The sequence below is a fragment of the Halichoeres trimaculatus genome, unplaced genomic scaffold, assembly GCF_033239565.1.
Source record: "Halichoeres trimaculatus isolate MK-OKI-2021-1 unplaced genomic scaffold, fHalTri1.1 fHalTri1_scaffold_13, whole genome shotgun sequence".
NCBI classification, from domain to species: Eukaryota; Metazoa; Chordata; class Actinopteri; order Labriformes; family Labridae; genus Halichoeres; species Halichoeres trimaculatus.
In genome coordinates this window covers 2,387,382-2,408,906 of record NW_027437191.1, presented here as the reverse complement: position 1 = coordinate 2,408,906, position 21,525 = coordinate 2,387,382, and the positions used below count along the sequence as shown (strand labels likewise).

The following is a 21,525-nucleotide window of genomic DNA, read 5'->3' as shown; positions in this document are numbered from 1 at the left end:
ACACACCCTTCAATGAGTAATTGATTCACAGTTAAGCTAAATGACACATCAACAAAGAGAATTGACCCAGCAGAGTAACTGATGTGTTTCTCAGTACAAACATGTTTCACAGATCATCTCACATCTCACATGACCCAGTGAAGCCATGTGGCTTTCATAGCAGGCAGGTTTACATCAGCTGTTTCACCTGTAGCACGGTACATAAATGTGTGTTTTCCAGTCGAAACTATAAACCTGACTTTGCTAAGCCATTAATATGTAAGAAATATTACAAGATAGAATTTTTTTTACACTGCGCCCTCTAAGGGGCAAAAATAAATTCATCTGAGTTGTTCAATTAAAAAAAGTGAATATCAAAAAAATGTATGTGCTTTATGGAAATGATGACTTCATTTTCGTGCTTCTGCCCACACTGTACTGCCAGAAGAACCAAAAGCTGGTTAAACAGCCCTGTTATGGCTGTGCTTGGACCTGAACCCCATGGAGGATTTATGAGGTGTTATCAAGAGGAACATGAGAGACACCAGACCCAGGAACACAGATCAGCTGAAGGCAGCTATCAAAGCAACCCTGGGCTTCACCTCTGTAAAACCACAGGCCAATCTCTTCCATGACACAGAGCATTGAAACAGTGAGTCATGCCAAAGGAGCCCCGACCAAGAAATGGTCTCATGAAATGGAACTGAATTTGGTGTTTTTACTTTTGGTGTTTAACTTCAACTCACATTATCACAATAAAAAAAACAATGCTGAAATATTTCCCTCTGTGTCACTGAATCCATAGAATATGTTAGGTTCCCTTTTTGGACTGAACCACTCATACATATCAACAGTGACTTTTACACATCTATGCATACGTACTTGATTTGATACAATGTGAAAAGTATTTAAAGAACCTCAGTTTTTCCACATCATGTTAAAAAAACTAAGGTGTGTTACAAATTCACTTTTCTCCACAAAATCTTTCACACTACAGCCCATAATATCAAAAATATATTTTTTTTGGAAATCAAAAGTAAAAACCTTAGACATCAGATGTACATTAGTATTCACAGCTTTTGTTAAATCTTTTATCCTGAAGTCACTCCTTTGATGTCTGGTCGGTGGTGTTAGGGTCGTTGTCTGGCTGAAAGATGAATGTTGGCCCCTGTCTGAGGTCCAAAGTGCTCTGGCGGAGGTTTTCATCCAGGATGCTTCTGTATATTGCTACATTTATCTTTCCCTCAATCCTAACTGGTCTCCCAGTTCCTGCTGCTGAAAAACATGCCCACAGCATGATGCTGCCACCACCATGCTTCACTGTAGGGGTGGTATTGTTCAGGTGATGAGTGCTGCCTGGTTTCCTCCAAAGAGGTCAATCTTTGGCCCCATTTACAAGACAACATTTGATCTAAAAACGCTAAAATGCAGTGAAAAAAATCTGCATTTACACAGAAACGCAGAGGGACTGAAAACGCTGTAGTAAGCATGCCAGACCTATAGTAGGCGCTATAACTGTCTTGTCCAGAAGCCGCTTTTGGGAGATCTCCACCGAAGTAGAGTTGGGCCGATCATCTGGGGCCAGTTGTTCAAAGAATTAATCCAGATCAAAATGATCTGAATTTAGAAATCCTATTTCATGCTGTCCATGATCAGGTAATCTGTCTCAGTTTTATGCCAGTTTTTCAAAGCAACATTGGACTGCATCACCCTGATCTGGATACACAGTTTTTAAAATTACCAAACCTAAATGGTCTAAATGGGACAACGTAACAAAATGTGGGCTACCAGCTCTGTAAAGAACAACGGGTAGGAGAGCCAACATGGGGTCATTGAAGGTGTTTTTTGTTTATTTTGAGAAAAAAACAAAAACAACATACTGTTACAGATCTGAGCAGAACTACCAGGTACTCGCTGGACCCAAAAGCGAGGCGGAGGCAAGGAAGCAGTTTTAATGCCGCGGCCACACCAAACGCAAACATGCGAATTTACTCGCGCGAATCGCCTGTCACGCGCCGCGTGAACGCCCGAGTCTCGCCGCTGGAGGACTAAGGTCACTGGAGGAGACAGGCTTGATTAGTGACACATGGAACAAGGGGTGAATCTGAAGGGAAGCAAGCAATTTCAAGTTGACACATTAGGGGTTGATGACCTTTACCACTGGGAAGGGTCTGATGAACTGTGGCGAGAGGAGGGAGAGGTCCCGGGTTGAGAGCCACACCTTTTGGCCTGGCTGGTACACAGGAGCAGGGGAGCGATGGGCATCAGCCAGACGCTTATTTCGGTCTGCTGTTCTGAGGAGCGCTGCCTGCACCTCCTGCCAGATGGTCCTGATGCGGCAGTGGTGCTCCCTCACCTATGGCACGGCCACAGTCTGTTCCTGCTCGGGAAACACAGGGGGCTGGAAACCGTTACAGATCATGAAGGGGCCATACCTGTGGCCGAGCTGGTGAAGGAGTTGTGGGAGTATTCAATCCACTGCAGGCAGGTGCTCCAAGAGGCAGGATGCTGGGCTGCCACAGCGCAGATTCGAGACTCTGGTTGGCCCGCTCTGTCTGGCCATTTGTTTGAGGGTGATATCTCGTGAAGAGGCTGGCTGCTCCACCCACCGAGGAGAAAAAATCCTTCCAAACCTGCGAGATGAACTGGGGTCCTCTGTCAGAAACTATGTCAGCTGGGATATCGTGGAGCTTGAATACATGGAGGACAAGAAGGTTGGCAGCCTCTAGAGCAGTAGGGAGCTTGGGCAAGGGAATGTAATGAACCATTTTAGAAAATCTGTCAATAATGGTGAGTATAACTGTGTTACCTTCGGAGGGTGGCAGACCAGTGATGAAATCTAGGGCGATATGAGACCAGGGTCAACTAGGCACAGGGAGGGGACGCAGCAAACCAGCCGGCGGATGGTGAGAAGCCTTGCCTCTAGCACAGACAGAGCACGCAAGGACAAACTCCCGTGTGTCCTTGCTCATGTTGGGCCACCAGAAACGCTGCTGAAGAAACTCGAGAGTGCAGGTCACTCCGGGGTGGCAGGCCAGCCTCGAGGAGTGTCCCCACTGGAGGACTTTGGCACGGGTGGACTCGGGAACAAACTGCCGATCCTTGGGTCCTGTCCCTGGATCCGGTTGGGCCTTGAGGGCCTTTTTAACCTCGTGTTCGATCTCCCACTGAGCAGCTCCCACGAAACAGGAGGAGGGAAGGATAAAATCCGGGTCCTCTGAATCCGTAGAGGGGGAATGAAGGCGAGAGAGCGCATCAGGTTTGGTATTCTTGGAGCCAGGTCGGTAGGAGAGGGTAAACTCGAACCTGCTCAAAAAAAGGGACCACCGAGCTTGTCTGGGGTTTAGTCTTTTGGCAGAGCGAAGGTAAGCAAGGTTCTTGTGATCAGTCCATATAATGAAGGGGACGGCGGTCCCCTCCAGCCAGTTCCTCCACTCCTGCAGAGCCCATACCACAGCCAGCAACTCTCTGTTACCCACGTCGTAATTGCGCTCCGCTGGAGAGAGGCGTCGGGAGAAGAAGGCACAGGGATGAATCCTTTGGGTAGATGGATCCCGTTGGGAGAGCACAGCTCCAGCTCCTGTGTCCGAAGCATCCACCTCCTCAATGAACTGGAGAGACGGGTCAGGATGGCGGAGAATGGGTGCACTGGTGAACAGCGCCTTCAGCTGGTTGAAGGCTGCCTCAGCCTCCAGGGTCCACAGGAAGGGAGAGGAGGTAGAGGTTAGACGGGTGAGCGGGCTAGCCACCAGGCTAAAATTGCGGATGAACCTCCGGTAGAAGTTAGCGAATCCCAGAAAGTGCTGTAACTCCTTACGAGTGGAGGGAGGAGGCCAATCGGCAACCGCTTGTATCTTGGCTGGGTCCGCTTGAAGTCTACCCTGGGCGATGATATAGCCCAGGAAGTGCACAGAAGAAACGTGAAACTCACACTTCTCTGGTTTGATGAAGAGCTTGTTCTCAAGGAGACGCTGGAGGACAGAACGGACATGCTGCTTGTATTCCTGGAGATTTCGAGAGAAGATGAGTATGTCATCCAGATAGACGAAGACAAAGCGGTTCAGCATGTCACGAAGAACGTCATTCATCAGGGTTTGGAAAACAGCAGGGGCGTTTGTGAGGCAAAATGGCATTACTTAGTATTTGTAATGTCCCAGAGGTGTATTAAACGCTGTTTTCCATTCATCTCCCTCCCGGATGCGGATCAGATGGTAGGCTTTGCGTAGATCCAGTTTAGAGAAGACCCGCGCCTCACACAGAGGCTCAAACGAGGGGTCGATAAGGGGTAGTGGGGTCTTATCCTTAATGGTTATGTTGTTGAGCCCCCGGAAGTCAATGCAGGGTCGCAGGGTTGAATCCTTCTTCTTGACAAAGAAGAATCCAGCTCCGAGAGGGGTGGAGGAGGGTCGGATAAATCCAGAGGCCAACAAGTCCTTGATATACGCCTCCATGGCGTGTTTCTTGGGGCGAGAGAGGTTGTACAGTCTACGGGAGGGTAGAGATGAACCAGGGAGAAGGTTGATCGAGCAGTCATACCGGCGGTGAGGTGGCAGAGACAGGGCACGGTCCTTACTGAAGACGTGCGCGAGATCATAGTACTCAGGAGAAACAGCAGACAGGTCCGGAGGTGGAGAGGAAGACGGAGGAGCTCTGGTAGTAGGGACGGCAGATTGCAGGCAGTTAGCATGACAGGAAGTGCTCCAGCCTGTTATGGATAAGGTTGACCAGTCTATAGAGGGGTTATGCAGATTCAGCCAGGGGTAACCAAGGATCAGAGGAGTAGTGGGGGAGTGGATAATGAAAGGCTGAAAAGTCTCTCTATGGTTCCCAGAGATGATGAGGGTGAAGAACCCTCTTGGGCTCTGAAAGGGGAACTTGTGACAGCCTGAGCTATTGAGCCAGTCCTTTGTGGATGAAACTGTCATCCGCACCAGAGTCAATAAGAGCCTGAAGGGAAGAGGACTCCTGTCCCCACAGGATTTGAGCAGGTACCAACATGCGAGGAATGGAGCTTGCAGGGGTAGAGATCTGGCTCAATGTGATCCCCTCTCTCAGCGGTGAGCCTCCCCTTTTACTGATGAAGGGCAGGAGGTGATGTAGTGGCCGGCCTCTCCACACTAAATACACAAGTTGTTGCTCATGCGCCTCCTGCGCTCCTGTGGATGGAGGTGTGCTCTGCCCAGCTGCATGGGTTCTTCCAGGGGTTGGGGATTAGGTGGCCTGACCATGGAGGCAGAGGACAGGATCTCTGGGGCTGTAGGCTCAACTAGAAGGGCTGGTCTGCGGGATCTAGCACCCCGCTCTCCAACTCTCTCTCTCAATCTATTATCAATCCTAATGGCGAGCGAAATTAAATCCTCCAGGGAGACTGGTTCATCCCTGGTAGCCAACTCATCCTTTAACTGATCAGAGAGACCCTTAGCAAAAACACCCATCAGGGCTGACTCGTCCCACCCACACTCACTGGCTAGAATACGGAATTCTATGGAGTAGTCAGCAACAGAATGAGAACCCTGAGTTAAAGCTAGAAGTCTCCTGGTAGCCTCCCTCCCCCTAACGGTGATCAAATACTCTCTTTAACTCAGAGGAAAATCTTGAAAAAGAAGAAAGCACAGGAGAATTACTGTGCCAAAGGGCAGTGGCCCATTTAGTGGCCCGGCAGCGAAGTAAATTAATTACATATGCTACCATAGCTTTATCACTGGGATAGCTGGAGGGTTGCAAATCAAAAACAAGAGAGCAGTTTAACAAAAACTGAGCACAAGCTCCTAAATCACCTGCAAAAGGCTCGGGAGAGGGAACAAAAGGCTTTCTAACAGAGCCTCTGCTGTCAGCAGAGGGCACTCTAACCTCACTGGAAGGAGCCTGCGGGGTTAGCTGGTTGATCTGAAGATGCAGGCCTTGTAGAGTCTCCAAAATCCCCTGTAGCATCTTATCCTGCCTTCCAAGCAGCATGCCTTGGTGGGTGAGGGCTTCCTTAAACTCCTCTGGAGAGGTTGGATCCATACTTCAGGGCCAGTGGATTCCGTTACAGTTCTGAGCAGAACTAGCAGGTACTCGCTGGACCCAAAAGCGAGGCAGAGGCAAGGAAGCAGTTTTAAGAGTTTTTATTGTACAGAGAGGGTAATGGAGAATGAGAGTCCGGTTAACAAACAGCTCTCTCCTGAGAGCGCCGTGCACAGAGAGTTGTGGCAGTGGAAGGTGGCAAGGGCTGTAGCAGGGACTCGAGGGAGGCACTAGAACAAAGCAGCAAAAAGACAGGATCAGAATACAAGTTTCACAGGAAAAGGTACTCGAAAACGTGAGATCAGTTATACTCATCACAAGGGAGGCCAAACTACCACGTAGCAGGACGGAATCCACTGGCGCCGGTCCACACCTGAAGAGCGTCTTAAGAAGCCGGCGCCTGATTACCAATCTGCTGCAGCCGTGCAGACTGCAGCCACGGGAGAGAGGAACAGGGAGGGGAGGGGGAAGGAGAGGAGCGCTCCCAGAGCGCAGCAGATTCACCACACATACACTTCTATTTTTAATTTCTTTTATGAGCCATCATCCGAGCCACAACAAATGGATAACAAACATACAAAAAAAACAAAGTTGTATTTTGAAAATGTCAGAAATGTTAAAAAATAGGCTAAATGTCCAGGGCCCAGTATTTCAAAAAATTAAATCCAGATTAACTTGATCCAGATTTCCAAATCCCACTTTCCTGAGCCATGGATCAGGATCTTCTATCGCGTTATATCAAAATTTAACTAGATTGAATCAGAATAATCCTGATCCTCTCGGATTGAGATTTTCAAATCCATCCCGCCCCTAGGATCAACCCGCCCTCAGGGTCACAGACAGGAGACAGAATGTGTGTTGTGTACATTTTAAGGCTACAGAGATCCTTGATAAATTAATGTACCAAAGCAAAAGTATTATATACTATAAAATATTATAAAATATTTTCTGTTGCATGGAGTCAATGTTCACTTCAATTCTTTGTTTAAACAATTGGCTTGTCACTGACCTTTCATATTTTGAGATGCATTTTATAAAAAAAGACATCACAGACTAGTGTAATAAACTAAAAATATAAGACAAATGTGAGATATCCAGTAGTTTTACTGAACATAAAGGGAAAACAAAAGTATTCCTCGAACTTCTGGGAAAAATCCAAATCAACCAAAGCACTTCTGACTGCTCTTCCCGCTTCTTCATCAGGCAGATGTGGTAAAGGTGGTGGAAGATCTGGACCTTCTGGGGCTACTGGTGCATCGGCCTCGTCTTCACAAAGTGGAACTCTTTGTGCTTGAGCCATATTGTGCAGCACGATACAGGCTCTAATGATATTGCATGCTTTTTTGGGTTCAACCCTGAGATAATTCAAACAGGCAAATCTACGTCTAAGAATGGCATTGATGCGCTCAATGGTTCCTCTTGTTGAGCTGTGGGCAATATTATGCTGCAGTTGAGAGCAAGGTTATAATAGTTAACTAAAAGGAAACTAAAAAGGAAAACTAAAATTTAAACTACATTGTAGTTAACTCTAACTAATAAAAACTAGAAAAGAAAAAAACAATAAGTAAACTAAAACTGTATCTTGTGTTCACAAAACTAACTGAAACTAACCAAAATTAAAGACAAAATGTCCTTAGTTATCGTTTTTGACAATATTAATAGCCTTTAGGATTTAAATTAATCCGACACATTTTCCCAACTAATTTTACGACAGTTTTTGGCTGTTGTCAGTGCCATACGGCACCATCATAGTGATGTACTGGGACGTTCTTGTTTACTGCACTGACTGGCTGTGCGCTGTGCTGCAACGAAACGTAGTAGAGCAATGAATTAAAGCATTTGTAATATATTTAATTACATGTGAGTCTGACTTTAATTGTTTTTAAGTCTGTCTTTCTTGTTAGAGTCCAAGTTTCTAGATATTTAAGCTCATATTGTTTTATATAGTTTTTGTTTATATTATTTTTTATGTAATTAAGGTTAACATTATTTTATATATAATTTAAGTTTATATTTTTTATATTAAGTTTACATTATTTTCTTGTTTTTAAGGCAGCAGCCAACATTTCAGTATCAGCATTGATTGAGTAGTGAGCACTATGTTGGACTGGAAAATAAACAGTATTACAAAATATTTACTCTGACCTTTTTGAATCCTGCACCTGGTTAATAGGGTATGAAAAAACTGAAACTAAACTAAAACTAATCCTTTTTGCAAAAAGTCTGAACTAAATAAAAACTAGAATGCCTGCTCTAAAACTAACTAAACTAAACTATAATGACAAATCCAAAACTATTATAACCTTGGTTGAGGGGCACTGATCACATTTGAAAATGGTGAGTCAGCACACCAGCAACTTCTACCTGCCAAGGAGCCAATAAAACTTACCATGTTTCAGCAAGAACACATCAAGTTAAAAATACAATTACTGGAAAAGCAAATGGAAAAGTAGTGTAAAAACTTTAAGTTTAGGTGGTACAATTTTTGGTGGATTATGTTTGAAATACTGGGCCCAGATCTGCCTTCTGAAAGCAGAGCTTAAAAATGCTGAACTCTCCTTTACAGATGAAGAAGAACCATGAACATTTTTTTATTATTATTTTGCTTACTTTTGGACATTGAGCCTTTTTTTTGCTTAACATTTCAGTCATTGTCAAAGTATCCACTTTCTTTTTTTAATGTCTATTTGTTATTAATTTGTTGTGGCTCCGATGAGGGGTCATAGAAGAAATCAAAAAAGGAAATGGATGTTGATGTCATTTTTTTATTTTTATTTTTTTCTCAAAATAAAAACAACACCCATAATGACCCCATGTTGGCTCTTCTACCTGTTGTTCTTTGCAGAGCTGGTAGCCCACATTGTGATATGTTGTCCCATTTGGAGGACTGGTTATCTGGATTTGGTAATCTTAAAAACTGTGTATCCGGATCAGGGTGATGCAATCCAATAGTGCTTTAAAAAAAACTGGCATATAACTGAGACGGATTACCTGATCCTGGACAGCAAGAAATGTGATTTCCTAATCTGGATCACAATGATCCGAATTAAATCATGGTGTGGATGGAAATAAGGACAGACCGGCATCAAAGTTAGGTTGAATCATCCACTTAGGACCATGTAAAACTCTAAGACCCAGACTTGTAGTGTCATAGTTATTTTATAAAAGTTATGGGATAAAGAGCAGACTTGTAGTAAATGAGTTTTACAGTTAATGAACAAACCACAGTCACTTTACCATCTTTTTTAGCTTTAATTAAGTCGACACAAATAAAAAAGTACAACCCCAAATTTAAAACACAAATATCAAAAAGATAGAAAAGCTTTTGCATTGTTGGTTTACTCATAAAAGACCTGATATACAACCTGCAACAAAAAGCGATAAAAATATAGTGTCTATTGTGTAATATGTTATACTGTAAAATCAAAGCTTGCATTCAGCTAGATATATCAATCCAGTACAGTAAAACAAGAGGGCACAAACTCTCTGGACATTTCCATAAAGCAGACCACTCATCACACAGCAGTACTCGGGCAAACTAACACTTTCTTAATCACAATACAGTTAGAACTCAAAGTCACTTTATTCATGGACATTCGTGCATGGCTGAAACAGTGGTGGAATATTTACACAAGTCTTAAGTACAAACGTTGAAAGGTAAATGAACAATAAATGGACACCCACAACCCTAACTTGTCTGATGTACTGAAATGGTTTCACAGCTCTGGGGGTGCTCCAGAGGTCAACAGGACGCTGTCGATGCCCTCAGTCAGCGTAATGTTCTTAATCCACACAATGAGCAGTTTGGATGAGGAGCTGCCATTATTGCTGGGCCACACAGTTACCAACAAAGAATGCTCGAGTGCTTCTTTACGCCAGAGCATGCCTTCAAGGAGAGGAAACGTGCTCTCCGCTTTCTTTCGTCAGTGAAAGGTTTTCCATGAACTGTCGATGGTGTTGATATCACTGGTGTTGTGACACTGTGTAGCCCTTTAACTTGCTGGTGAAAATGACTAACCCTGCCTGTTTTCAACCACTTTGTGCTGCTCTGATATCAGACGTTTGCCCTATTAAGTTGAAGTCATGGTGTTTATGTACATTTCTAACAAATGCTTTCATGGTTGTAAATTGCGGGACTTGTGGTCAGTGCTTGCTATTTTTCAGAAGTCTACTGCACTCACGAATTGCTTAAAAATATACTAAGATCCAGACATCCCCTGAGAAATAAGGGTCATCTACTCCCAAATCCTAATAACACAACTAATTTTCAAACAAATCAATCAAATACTTAAGCGGCTCATTCTTGTTCTGAAATGGCTTGGCCAGGATACTTTGTCGAAGCACTGTGCACTTAATTAGCTTAAAGACATTTCACTAAAGGGGGACTACTTCAACTGTGAGGTGTAAACTGGCATTTATAGTGGGATTAATGTCTTTACTGCTCGAAATAGTGAAATGGGACAGCGCCCTTTCAAAGGTCTGTTACACACCTTTGAACTGAATTAAAAGTCATAAGGCAAGGAGAATGTAAAAAAATCCAATGATCTGTTTATTGTAGGTCTACGGAGTTACGGTTACAGGTTTGATACTGGTAACAAAAGACAAAAGCTTGCTGCTGTTCATCTGTTGATTCAGTTTCACTGATTGACAGTAGACTATAGACATGTACAGTCTTACAATATAATCAACCATGCTTCTTATTGACATTTCAAGATTCCTTTCAATCATAACGGTTTGGGTTTTTTTGTTTTTTTTAAATCTCCCATAGAAACTACGCAAAAAATATTTACAATTTGTTATAAAAAAGCAAAACAGAAATCACAGCACAGATAAAATGCACAACCCTAAAAATAATCTTAAAGTATGGTTTTCAAAATGTTTCTGGTTCCTGATACAAACATGAGATTCTATTTAAAAGCACGTCATTTAAAAGTGGTGAGAAAAAAAAAGAAATATACCCAAAAAAAAAAAGAAAAAAAAAAGATTTGATGACTGAATGAGACTCAACCCATGTCATACATGTGTATATAGATATATAAAGCCGCAGTTACACTCAGGGTGCCTGGTCTCCTCTCTGATGTGGAATGTTTTAGCTCAACATTGCGAAATAGTTGGGGGGATTTAAGATTATTAAAACTGGGTTTCTAAAACAAGAGAATTGAAAGCAGGATGGAGGGATGTTCCGTGGCTAGTGGTGGGTCTCACTTTGGGCCACCAGTCCTTAAGAACAAGCGTCTTAGTAATATCCAGGCTGATACTGCTGGCTCCAAGGCTTCTGGTTCCAGAACTAAACAGAAGACACAGACACGTTAGGACAAACCAGACAACACAAGCTTCCAGACAGTTCACCATGACAACACTCCTTACTGGGCTCCTAATGTGTCCTCTCAGGTGGTCTGATACACTGGAGGTGGAGGACATCAGATGTGTCCCTAACTGAAAAGGTGTAATAAATCAAATAACCTGTTGTATTAAAGGCTGTAGTCACTTTTTAAACTGTATTTTTGTCAACAATCCAAAGTAAAAAGTTTCAACAGGAGTTAGATTATCATTATGAGCTTCGATTGACAGCCATGTTACCATTTTCTGTGGTCTACTCTGAGACAATCTAGTTTGACTCAGAACAAAAAGTGACCATTCAGCATCATTTTCATACCAGCATTGAACTTCCCACTCCAGGGGGGTATTCCACGAAGCTGGCTTAGCTCAAAGCCTGGCTTATTTTGGTAAGCCTCGCTAACTTTACTGAGAGTTCAGTTCCACAAACGAGGCTTAGGGCTAGTGTGGCTTGGTAACCATGGTAAATTAGCCAGTCTGACAAGGCTGGTCCCGGGCAGGCTCATGGTCAGGCTTACCTTACATGTGTCTTAGAGAAGGTCCAACAGGTTTCTGAAAGATGCCTTGTGAACTGCAGGTGTCACATCAAATTAATCTAGAACTGTAATAAATGATGTTCTTGTTTGGAAACATAAATTGAGACCTTTTTAGTAACTTTTTTAAAACCTCCTGCTTAAAACCCAAAAAGTCTGAAGGATCATGAGGCCCCACTTTCAGTCTGTATTCATACTGAAAATCAAGACAACGTCAGCTTTTGCCCTTCAGCTCCACGGGAGGTTTCTGTCCTCCCTGAGCTCACAGAGAGTCAGTGGCTGAGTGGTAAGAGAGCAGGACGCAGATTCGCAGTGATCCGTGTTTTACTTTTGTTGTGGGTTTGATCCACCAGCGGTAACTATTTGAAAATATCTGATTTTATTTCTTCTGTCACCCTCCGAGTAGAGTCAACATATGACAGAATAAAGGCACAAATTGTCTTATGATATAAAAGGTGACAACACTCACAATTAACAATTAACAATAAATACCTTCCTTTTACTAGTGGTCCATTCTGATCATGATGATAATGTAAAGGTTCCAAATGGTTGAGATAATTTTGTGTCATCCCCCTTTTTTAAATAAAGGGCACTGTATCATTATCATCTCTACTAAAAAACTGACATCTCATCTATACATGTTTTTTTCTACTGTTTCAGTCAGTGTCTGATGAAACATCGCCACATGAAGTTTATATTTGAACAGCTTTAATTTAATCAAGATCAATCTCCTCTGGGCCACAGCAGTGGGAGGAGCTTGAGGGTGAGAAGAAAAAAAAGGAAAAAAAAGGCCTCAAACTCAGCAGAAACAGTCAGCGTTGATTTTATACACAGGCATGACATTCTTGATCCAGCTTTTTATCTACCCTGGACACACACTTAGCCGCAGCTTGGATCAGCCTGGCTCGAATAAGCGTCCCTGAAACCAGCCGAGCCTCGTTAGTGGAATGAGTTGCAGCTAAGATTAAAGTAGGTGCTTATTCAAGCCACACCTAACGGCGATAGCCCTGCCTATTTAGGCCAACTTCTTGGAATACTCGCCTTGCTCTGAGATGGGAAACAGCCACATGTTTGAGAAATTTGGTTTAAGCAGGAATTAGTTCATTCGAGAGATACTGACCCCTTGCTGCCAGCTTTGGTTGAAGGCTTGGGCCTTATCCATGCCATTCCTATTGCCAAAGTTCCCATTTTTGTGGCCAAAGTTTCCACGATTACCGCCCCTCTGGTGAAACTGCAGAGAAAAAAAAACAATCATTAAAGTTTGACCCTTTTGCTGTGGTAGCTGTTTAACAAACCCCACCCAGGATTGTTGATAGTTCAGGTGTCTCCACCCACCTGTCCAGGATGTCCCCTGTTCCCACCACGGTTCATGTTGCCTCCACCTCCTCTGTTCATGTTGCCCCTGTGCATTGGGCCCCCTCTGTTCATAGGCCCCCCTCTTGGTCCCATGTTGCCACCCCTCATCGGTCCACCCCTGGGGGATCCGCCCATGCTCGGCATAGGTCCACCTCTGTTGAAATTCCCACGGTTGGGGAACCCTCCTCTGAATGCTGGGGGAGGCAGGAAGCCTCGAGGTGGACGGTTGAAGCCACCACGGGGTCCAGGAGCTACAGAACAGACAAACACTGAAGTCAGAAGTATTCTTATTGAATCAAAATCACATCAATCTGGTCAGAACGAGCAGTCCTACCTCCTCTGAAGTTGCCTCTGTTCTGGAAGCCTCCACGGCCACCGCCTCTCTGTCCGGGTCCACCGCCACGGATAAACTGGTTCTTGCCTCCGCGGCCACCACGCTGACCGCCACCTCTCTTTGGTGTGGTGCTGCCCTGGTTGGGTTTCTTCTCAGCCGGCAGAGCCGTCTTGCTTTCCTCTTTGTACTGCTCAAGCAACTTGGCTGCCTCCTCCTTCTGCAGCTCAGCGTAGATGACCTCACTGAAGCTCTCTCCTGCTTCAGGCAGAGAGTAGAAACCTGCCACAGGAGGAACAGCAGAGCAAGAGAGTCAAAGACCGTGACTCTGAGTTCCTGCAGACTTTGCTCCCACACCAAGACACCCTTTGGTGTGGCCAACAGGTCATACCTTTCATTTTAAGGATGGCGTGTTCAGGCACTTCTTTGCCATCACTCTCCACCTTCTGCTGGACCCTCTGCTTGTAGTCTTCATCAGAAGGGCAGACAACCACAGCCTTGCGCTGGAAGCCAGCAAACAAGCACATCTTCCTCTTTTGGCCTGGAGCAGACAAGTTGGTCTGGGGAAGAAGAGAAGAGGAGGGCTCAATCATACCATCATGGCGATTGTTTTCTTTGTGCGGTCACATCATAGACTGTAAAAAAAATGGATGTCTGCTTGCTTGGCTTAAAGTGAGGTCTCCACGAAAACTGCTCCCCCTGGTGACTGGCTGCAGAATAGGTTTGAAAAACAGCTTTCCAGCCATTCCAGATGGGTTGTGGTCAGACTTCAGAAAATCAATACATCTTGTAGAAATGTTTCTTACGTCCGATTGTTGTGGTGATTTAAAGATAGTATTTGGCTGTCTTGTATCCAAGTCCTCTTTTTTCTGAAGAGTTTCGTTTTCATTAGTCATACGAGGTTAAAAATAAGGCTTTATGTAACGTTTAACAATGATTAACAGCTGCCATTCTCATGTATTTTTTTTCAGGGATTGTAAATATTTCAGGAGGTAGAGTCAGGAAGTGATTGGACTCTAAATATATATATATATATATATATATATATATATATATATATATATATATATATATATATATATATATATATATATATATATATATATATATATATATATATTTTAATGTCACCCAGCTCCACTCAGACTCTCCCAGAATCCCTCATCGTCTCTACTGCGCAGACTCTGGCGCCTGAGACGGTGGTATTTTGGCTTCAAAACTGTAGAATGATAGATGGCGGAGCCATGCTGTCCACTCTATATACAGTCTATGGGTCACATAAGTTTTATAACGCAGAGTGCTCACATGATCAAGGATGTAGTTTCTCTTCTTGCGGGCAGCAATCTCAATGAACTTTCCCAAGAAAAGTGGTGCTCTTTGGGAGATGGCAGTGAGCTTTGTGATGTCCTTGGACTGGCGCTTCAGACTGTTGATCTGTTTTGGGGAAGGATGAAATAAACACCTGATGTTAATACACCGGGGTGCCATGAACCAGGACAGTTTCACTTCACTAAAAGTTAAATACACAGCCGTCAGCTTTGTTAACACTGACCATCATCTTTTCCACTATGGTGTCACTGCCAAGGATGTAGTACTTCCCAGGGTTCTCTTGGACATGGTCCTTCACCCATGTTGTCTTCCCAGAGCCTGGCAGACCAATCATCACTATGATCTGCATGAAACACAAAGGCAGTTTAGTTTAAAGTCTGACAATCAATACTAACACCTGATGTTTACAAAGTTTCAGAAGTCACACCCTACTGATTTTTACCTCACAGTCAGCCTTGGTTTGTGGACCCTTGGGCCCCCGAAGTCGATCATCCACGGGGACCTGCTGCAGGAAAGTGTAGCCTTGGGGCACAGTGAAGTATGGAGTCTCCAATTGACCAAAGTTGAACTCCACTGCACAGTTGTGGCAGATGACATGAGGGAAAAGGGCCTGGCCGTTCAGAGAGTCCTTCCTGACTCTGTATGCCACAGCTGGCTCCCCGCCGTTCTTTGAGAAGGACATCACAAACTCCTCTTCCTCAAAGTCCTGAAAAAGAACAACAGATGTAAAATCTGACTTTAATTAATGAAAAAGACTGGATGAGAATTTCACCAGCTTCATACTCTGTGGCAGCACTTTGATATTTATTGATTAAGATAAAATGTAACATAGAGCTCTTTCAGTTTTAATAAATCAAAAAGTATCTGGTCAACCCATTCCAAAAGAAAGACTAAAATGAGTGATTGTGTCTTACAATAAGGCAGCAGATGACATCATTCTCCTCATAGGTTTCGCCAAAGTCCTCTGTCACACAGTTGGTGGTCTTTTTGCCCTTCCCAGAATACGCGTAAGAGTGTTCCTCCTCACCTTAAAACGAATAGGAAACATCATTACAAGGTTCAGCTCATTTTGACAGGGTGCACTGTCAAACCTCAGTCAGTGACACCAAAACACAGTCCATCAGCCAGCCATGGGAGCGACCTGCCAGGCACCATAACTGATGCAGACAGAGCTGTCGCCATTTTGTATTCACATGTCATGCCGCCTCTAAAACACTAGGGGGACCCCTTTGAACTGCCTTACTCACATTAGAGTCACAGAAGCTGCAGTAGCCTCCACCGGCAGACCGGGGTGCACTTGAATAGAGTCAATAAATGGGTTTGTACAAGTCTCAGTCTGCTGCAGGGATCACATTAGTACAAAGCTAAGTCCACAGCATCCTCACTGCACAGTCTTCAGTTAAACTTGATCTATGTGACTTGATCATGTAACTCATCTGTTCTTTGATTCTCATTACAAAAGTGTTGTTGAGGGGACATGAGATGTTGAAAACAGAGAGCAAACAGAGACTGAAGGGCATAGCTTAACATTTTGACATGTCAAGTAGAGGTGTGTTTTTAACCATCGATGCATCTCAATATGTCCTCTCCCAATTTAATATCGATGCACCTCCTGGCAAGTGTGTTGGTGGGAGGCAGTTTCTACTGCTGCAGTAGCATAAAGCCAGCTCCTTCAGCCGAAAAGTTGGGCATGGAAATTGAAAATCAGTGCATTTGTATCAAAATCGGATTGAATAGATATCAAATTGTATACTAAAGAATCAAAATCAATTAAATTGTTAACTACACAATACTAAGCTCTAATGTAAAGAAAGTCACCGAGGAGAAGGGTTCCAGTAGCCAGGGACCAGCCGACCTGCACATCATGGATCTCCATGTTCTTACTGGAAATGTGCTTGACAGGAATTTTCTCTGTTATCTGTTGGAATGAAGAACAACATTAGTGAAATTTATATCTTATTCAATTGAGTCTCACGTTTCTTCATGTTTGGACTTCTGTAGAACTTGCAATATCTTAGAAGTTATGAAAGCAAAGTTATAACAGCTGATTGTGTAATGATGACAGATAAAAAGCTTCACAACTTTACCTTCATCTCAAAGCAAACTTTTCCCTTGTTCACGCCAAAGTTGGCCTTGCCCCCCGACCACAGGTAAGCAAAACTCTCCATTGTGAGAGATGAGGCACTGTAGCGGTCCCGTGACACCTTGAAGTGTAGGTCACTGTTGTCTGAGGAACAAAAGAAAACAGGCGTGTTGTAAACATAGCAGTTGGTTATCATGAACTCTTGGACCTTTATTTAATTGACGATAACCTACAGGCATCAAGGCAGACTTTCGTGTCATCAATCTCTTCATCTTCCTCTTCCAGGGGTGGTACGGGGGACTTGAATGAGGCCCTTAAAAAAGATACCAACCAGTTATCTTTGAAGATTAATGTCTCAGAGAAAACACATGAAACATGTAGTCTGCTTGCCTTGGTACCACTTGCTGAAAAACATTTGGGTACAGAAACAGAAAGACAGACTAGAGAACAATACAAAATAGAGTGAACTGCGCAGTTTTTGGCTACCATACATTTGGATAATCAGCTGTATTGTGGGCCTTGGCCGACAGCACTTACCTTGAAGAATCCAGCGAAATCTAAAGCATGAGAGACACACAAAAAAAAAAAAAGAAAGAAAAAAAAAACAAACAAAAAAAAAACAAAACGAAACACCTCTTCTTGTCTCAGACAAGACTTTGACCATGGAGTGATCAATTTAAAGCAAACCTCTTCGTTATTAAATCAGAAAGATTTGCATTTCTCATTTCCAAGACCCATGTGGGGTCAGTCAAAGTGAAGCTTAGTGATTTATTTTACTCCCCGTATGTGGAATTCTTAATGAAAGGTCACTGCTTAGACACACTGTTCATTAGATCTGTAACTATGCAGTACAAGTTGTCAACATGTCTGGCTGCTTGAATCCAGCAGTTTGTGTCTTTATCAGTACAGAAAACTTACCAACTCTGTAGCTTGATGTTAAAGTACCTGAATCTCTAATGGGAAGTGAAAATAAAGTTAAATGTTTGAGGATAGGACCTCAGTGATGCAAAAGGATTTCTTAGGTTTGAGAACAATGCCCAGTAGTGTAGAGGTACAATTTGAAAGGAATAATCCAGTTCTCTGGTAATGATAGTCATCCCTGATGTATTTTTCCTCAAAAAGCAAAAATGGCCCCAAAAAACAAACCTCCATTGTAAAGTCATTGTGTGATTGGCTGCCTTCTTTGTAGCTGCTCAAGGGTACCCGTGTTTGACACAGTGGTAATGATAAAGCTCAAGAAAAATATTTGTTAAAAAAAAGATCTTATAGCATATTACTCCAATCGGAAAAAAGAAATGCACTGGAAGACAATGCGTCTTGAAAAACGTGTCTAGGACAAAAAGCAAAAAGTTAAGGCTTTATACCCCGACTGTGTGTCCTATATCCTCTGTTTGAAAATAAAAGAAAAACAGTAAAAACAAAAAACTCTGAGTCATAGCATTTGCATTTCCACCACTTGATCCTTGCACTCTGTCAACAGCATAATGAAAAAAAAAATGACTGGCCAGGAGTAGGTATGCACACAAACACACTCTTACAAACACATGCTTGATGTCACTGCATAGGGATGAAAAGAACTGCTCAAACAAACCTCACTCACCTCATGATTGCACACAGGAAGACATGACACGAGACAGAAATAGCATTTTGACTTCATACATTCAAACAAAACGGGGAAAAAAAGGACCATAGCGAGGCAAACGATGAACGGTCAACTGCGAGCTCCTCCATGGACATTCCAAAAACACTGGAGGTTTGTTACATCCTTATGTGCTAGCCTGCAGTAGTGGACCCTCCTCCCACGCCTACTCCCCACCCTCCTCTCCAATCAAAAGTGCACATCTGCTACTTTCCTCTGGATGTGTGGTCTTTGAGCAGCCTTGATTTACCTTGAAACACAATGGGCTTTGCAAAACAATGTGGCATGAGGAACAGATGTGGCAGTTCATAGAGAATTGAAAGTTGCACTTCTGCTACAGAATGCAGTTGATAAAAGACACAAATGTGAGTGGGCACTGTAAAAGATAAATGGTAAGGCTTTTTTAGGTAGTTCGGGATGACCCTCAGGACGTGTGTGTGTGTGTGTATGTGTGTGTGTGAAAGTAAGATCATTAAATAGTATAATAATTAAAAAAATGAGGGTTTCCTCTTGCTAGTTATGTGCATTGGCACTTAAAGCCAATACAGTTCAACAAAGCTATATATGGCACTTCAGGGATGCTGAAGGCCATTTGCTCTGTCCCATCCTTACCAGCTGTATTTGTTTTCTTCAATAAATTCAAAGTAGCCCCTTCCATGTTCCTCCCGGCGTCTCTTAACACCCTTCTTATTCTTCTGATCAGCATTCGTGTCTTTGTCCGCATCCCCTTTGAAAATAGAACAAAGATATAGAATGAGGTGCTCCTTTTTATGTAGAGAGGTCGGACTGGCTGTGGGGTTCTGGCCCACAAAGCCCGTTCGTTAGTTACATTCTGTCGACCATAATCATCAATTTTACGTTAAGAGGCAACACCTCATTATTACACTTAAACATCACAGTCATTCTCCATAGCTTGAAACAGACCTAATGACCAGATGGAAGCTGGTGCATATGAACAGTTTAAACTGGGTTGGCTGGGACTGGAAAACCAAGTCTCTGACTAATCATGTATTATCTGTTTCTTCATGAGGACATGCCTGTTGTGGTGTGAGGCAGTTGGACCATGCAAGACTATGAAGAGACCTATGCGATGTTAGCTGCCCCATATCTGATAACCCTGGTGGATGTTATCGTTACCCGACGAAATCTACTATGACTTCATTTCAAGTCACACTTCGAACAAACGAACCACGTGTTACAAAAGCAATTAAGCGCCTTCTCTTCTTCCGCATAGGTGTGTCAACCAGGTCAAAGTGTCCCTCGTCACAGATTAAATACGCACAAAAACAGGCATCTAATGTGTACACATTCGGACTAGCTGATGCAAATGGCTGTTCATGCTAAAGCGAATTAACAGGACAGCGGCTGGAGCGAGACACTGCACAATCACTGTGTGACAAACCCAGCTGGACCATCCGTGCATGTTGCTTTGGCTTTAAAACAAAACACCATGCTCTCCGCCGGTCCAGTGGTGGGCGAGTGATGGGCACAGCTCTGTCCCACTATCTCCCGTGACGTCGCACCGTAATATTGGGATCCCTCGCGAGCTAACCGGCGAATCAGCTAGCTAGCATTGCATCACACAAAGAAACGCTGTTAGCTAACCGCTAAGATGCTAACAAAGTGAAACAAAAAGGCAGACTACGCTTTAAACAAACATGATTTATGATCGTGCTCGCGAAAACTCGCGTGTTGTTGTACATTTTCTATAGAGCAACAACGCAAATAAAAACAGGATGGTTAACATTAACCTACCAAGGTGGTGACCGGCGCTAAGGTTTGTTTAGCTTAACCGGCTAAATATATCAGCGTGCTAACACATTTCCCTTTAACGAGGTCACGATACCTTACTAAAACATGGACGCTGTGTTCGGCGGTTAACGTAATAGACTTTATTCTGGTCACTCCCAGCCGGCACCCTCCCGCGGCAGCATTAAGGCTTTAGCAAAAAAACGACACCCAGCCACAGTCCATCCAGCCAGTCACATTTTCATAACCAATCCGTTTGACTCACCCTCAGGAGCCTGGTCCCCGGGCTCACCATCCTCTGCGTCAATTTTCTCCATGTCGTCAACGACTCCTTTGAGCATGGGGTCCATCTCATCGTCCTCTTCCTCTTCTCCCTCTCCCATTTCTTCATCCTCGGCGACGCCATCACGGTCGCCACCATTCTGCGGTTCTTCCTCATCCTCCTCGTTGGCCTCCATGCTTTCTTCAACTTGGCCCTCGCCCTCTTCTTCCTCTCCCATGAACTCCTGGTCTGCGGCCTGGTCAAAACCCTGGATCCCCGTAGCCTCTTGATCTAGCGGGGATTCTCCGGAGAAGGCCTCTTCGTCCAGGGCGGCCTGCAGGCGATCCATCAGCTCGGCCTTCAGCCCCTTGTCCGACAGATTCCGTTTTTTCAGCTCGTCCTTCAGCTCGTTCACTTTAAGCTTTTTGACGTTGATGGAGCTCATTTTCGATGGTCGATTGCGAAATATATTAAACACGACTGAAGACGAAGATAAATAAATAACGGGATTTTCTTTGTTGGCGGTTATAGCCCAAAACTGCGCCAAATGGCACCCGTGCCGTCCGACCAATGTTACACCGGCTGAAGAGATGTGCAGAGTCTGCGGCGTGGGGGGAGGATGACGTCTCGTACCGTATTTACCCAGAGAGCTACGCAGCTTGGTTATATAGCACGGCGACCATCTGCCGTTGTCGTAATCACCACACCAGCCAAGCCATTCCCACAATAGCGGCGTTACAGTAGACAAAGTGTTAAAAACACAACATACACGGCGGATGTTATCCAACACATTGCAGAATAGTGGAAGGGGAGGCTGCAGTACTGAACACAAAACATTTTTTCCCTTTTTTGGAGAAACTAACATCGCTATTTCATGTGGAATTTTCGAAGCTCTTTTTAAATAGGCCAGCTAGGGTTTAG

The 21,525-nt window shown here is 43.8% G+C and overlaps 1 protein-coding gene across 1 annotated transcript; it reads right to left on the bottom strand.

Moving 5' to 3' along the window:
• Positions 1-9,244: 9,244 nt before the first annotated feature.
• On the bottom strand, positions 9,245-21,260 carry hnrnpub (heterogeneous nuclear ribonucleoprotein Ub). The gene is made up of 14 exons (XM_074684782.1): positions 20,608-21,260; positions 19,206-19,320; positions 17,188-17,267; positions 16,959-17,098; positions 16,690-16,789; positions 15,786-15,898; positions 15,314-15,577; positions 15,095-15,214; positions 14,848-14,976; positions 13,934-14,102; positions 13,546-13,824; positions 13,191-13,462; positions 12,976-13,086; positions 9,245-11,272 (listed from the first exon to the last, which is right to left on the bottom strand). Exons 1-14 carry the CDS (start codon positions 21,047-21,049, stop codon positions 11,222-11,224), a joined length of 2,385 nt encoding a protein of 794 aa, XP_074540883.1. The 5' UTR covers positions 21,050-21,260; the 3' UTR covers positions 9,245-11,221.
• Between the last annotated feature and the right edge of the window lie 265 nt (positions 21,261-21,525).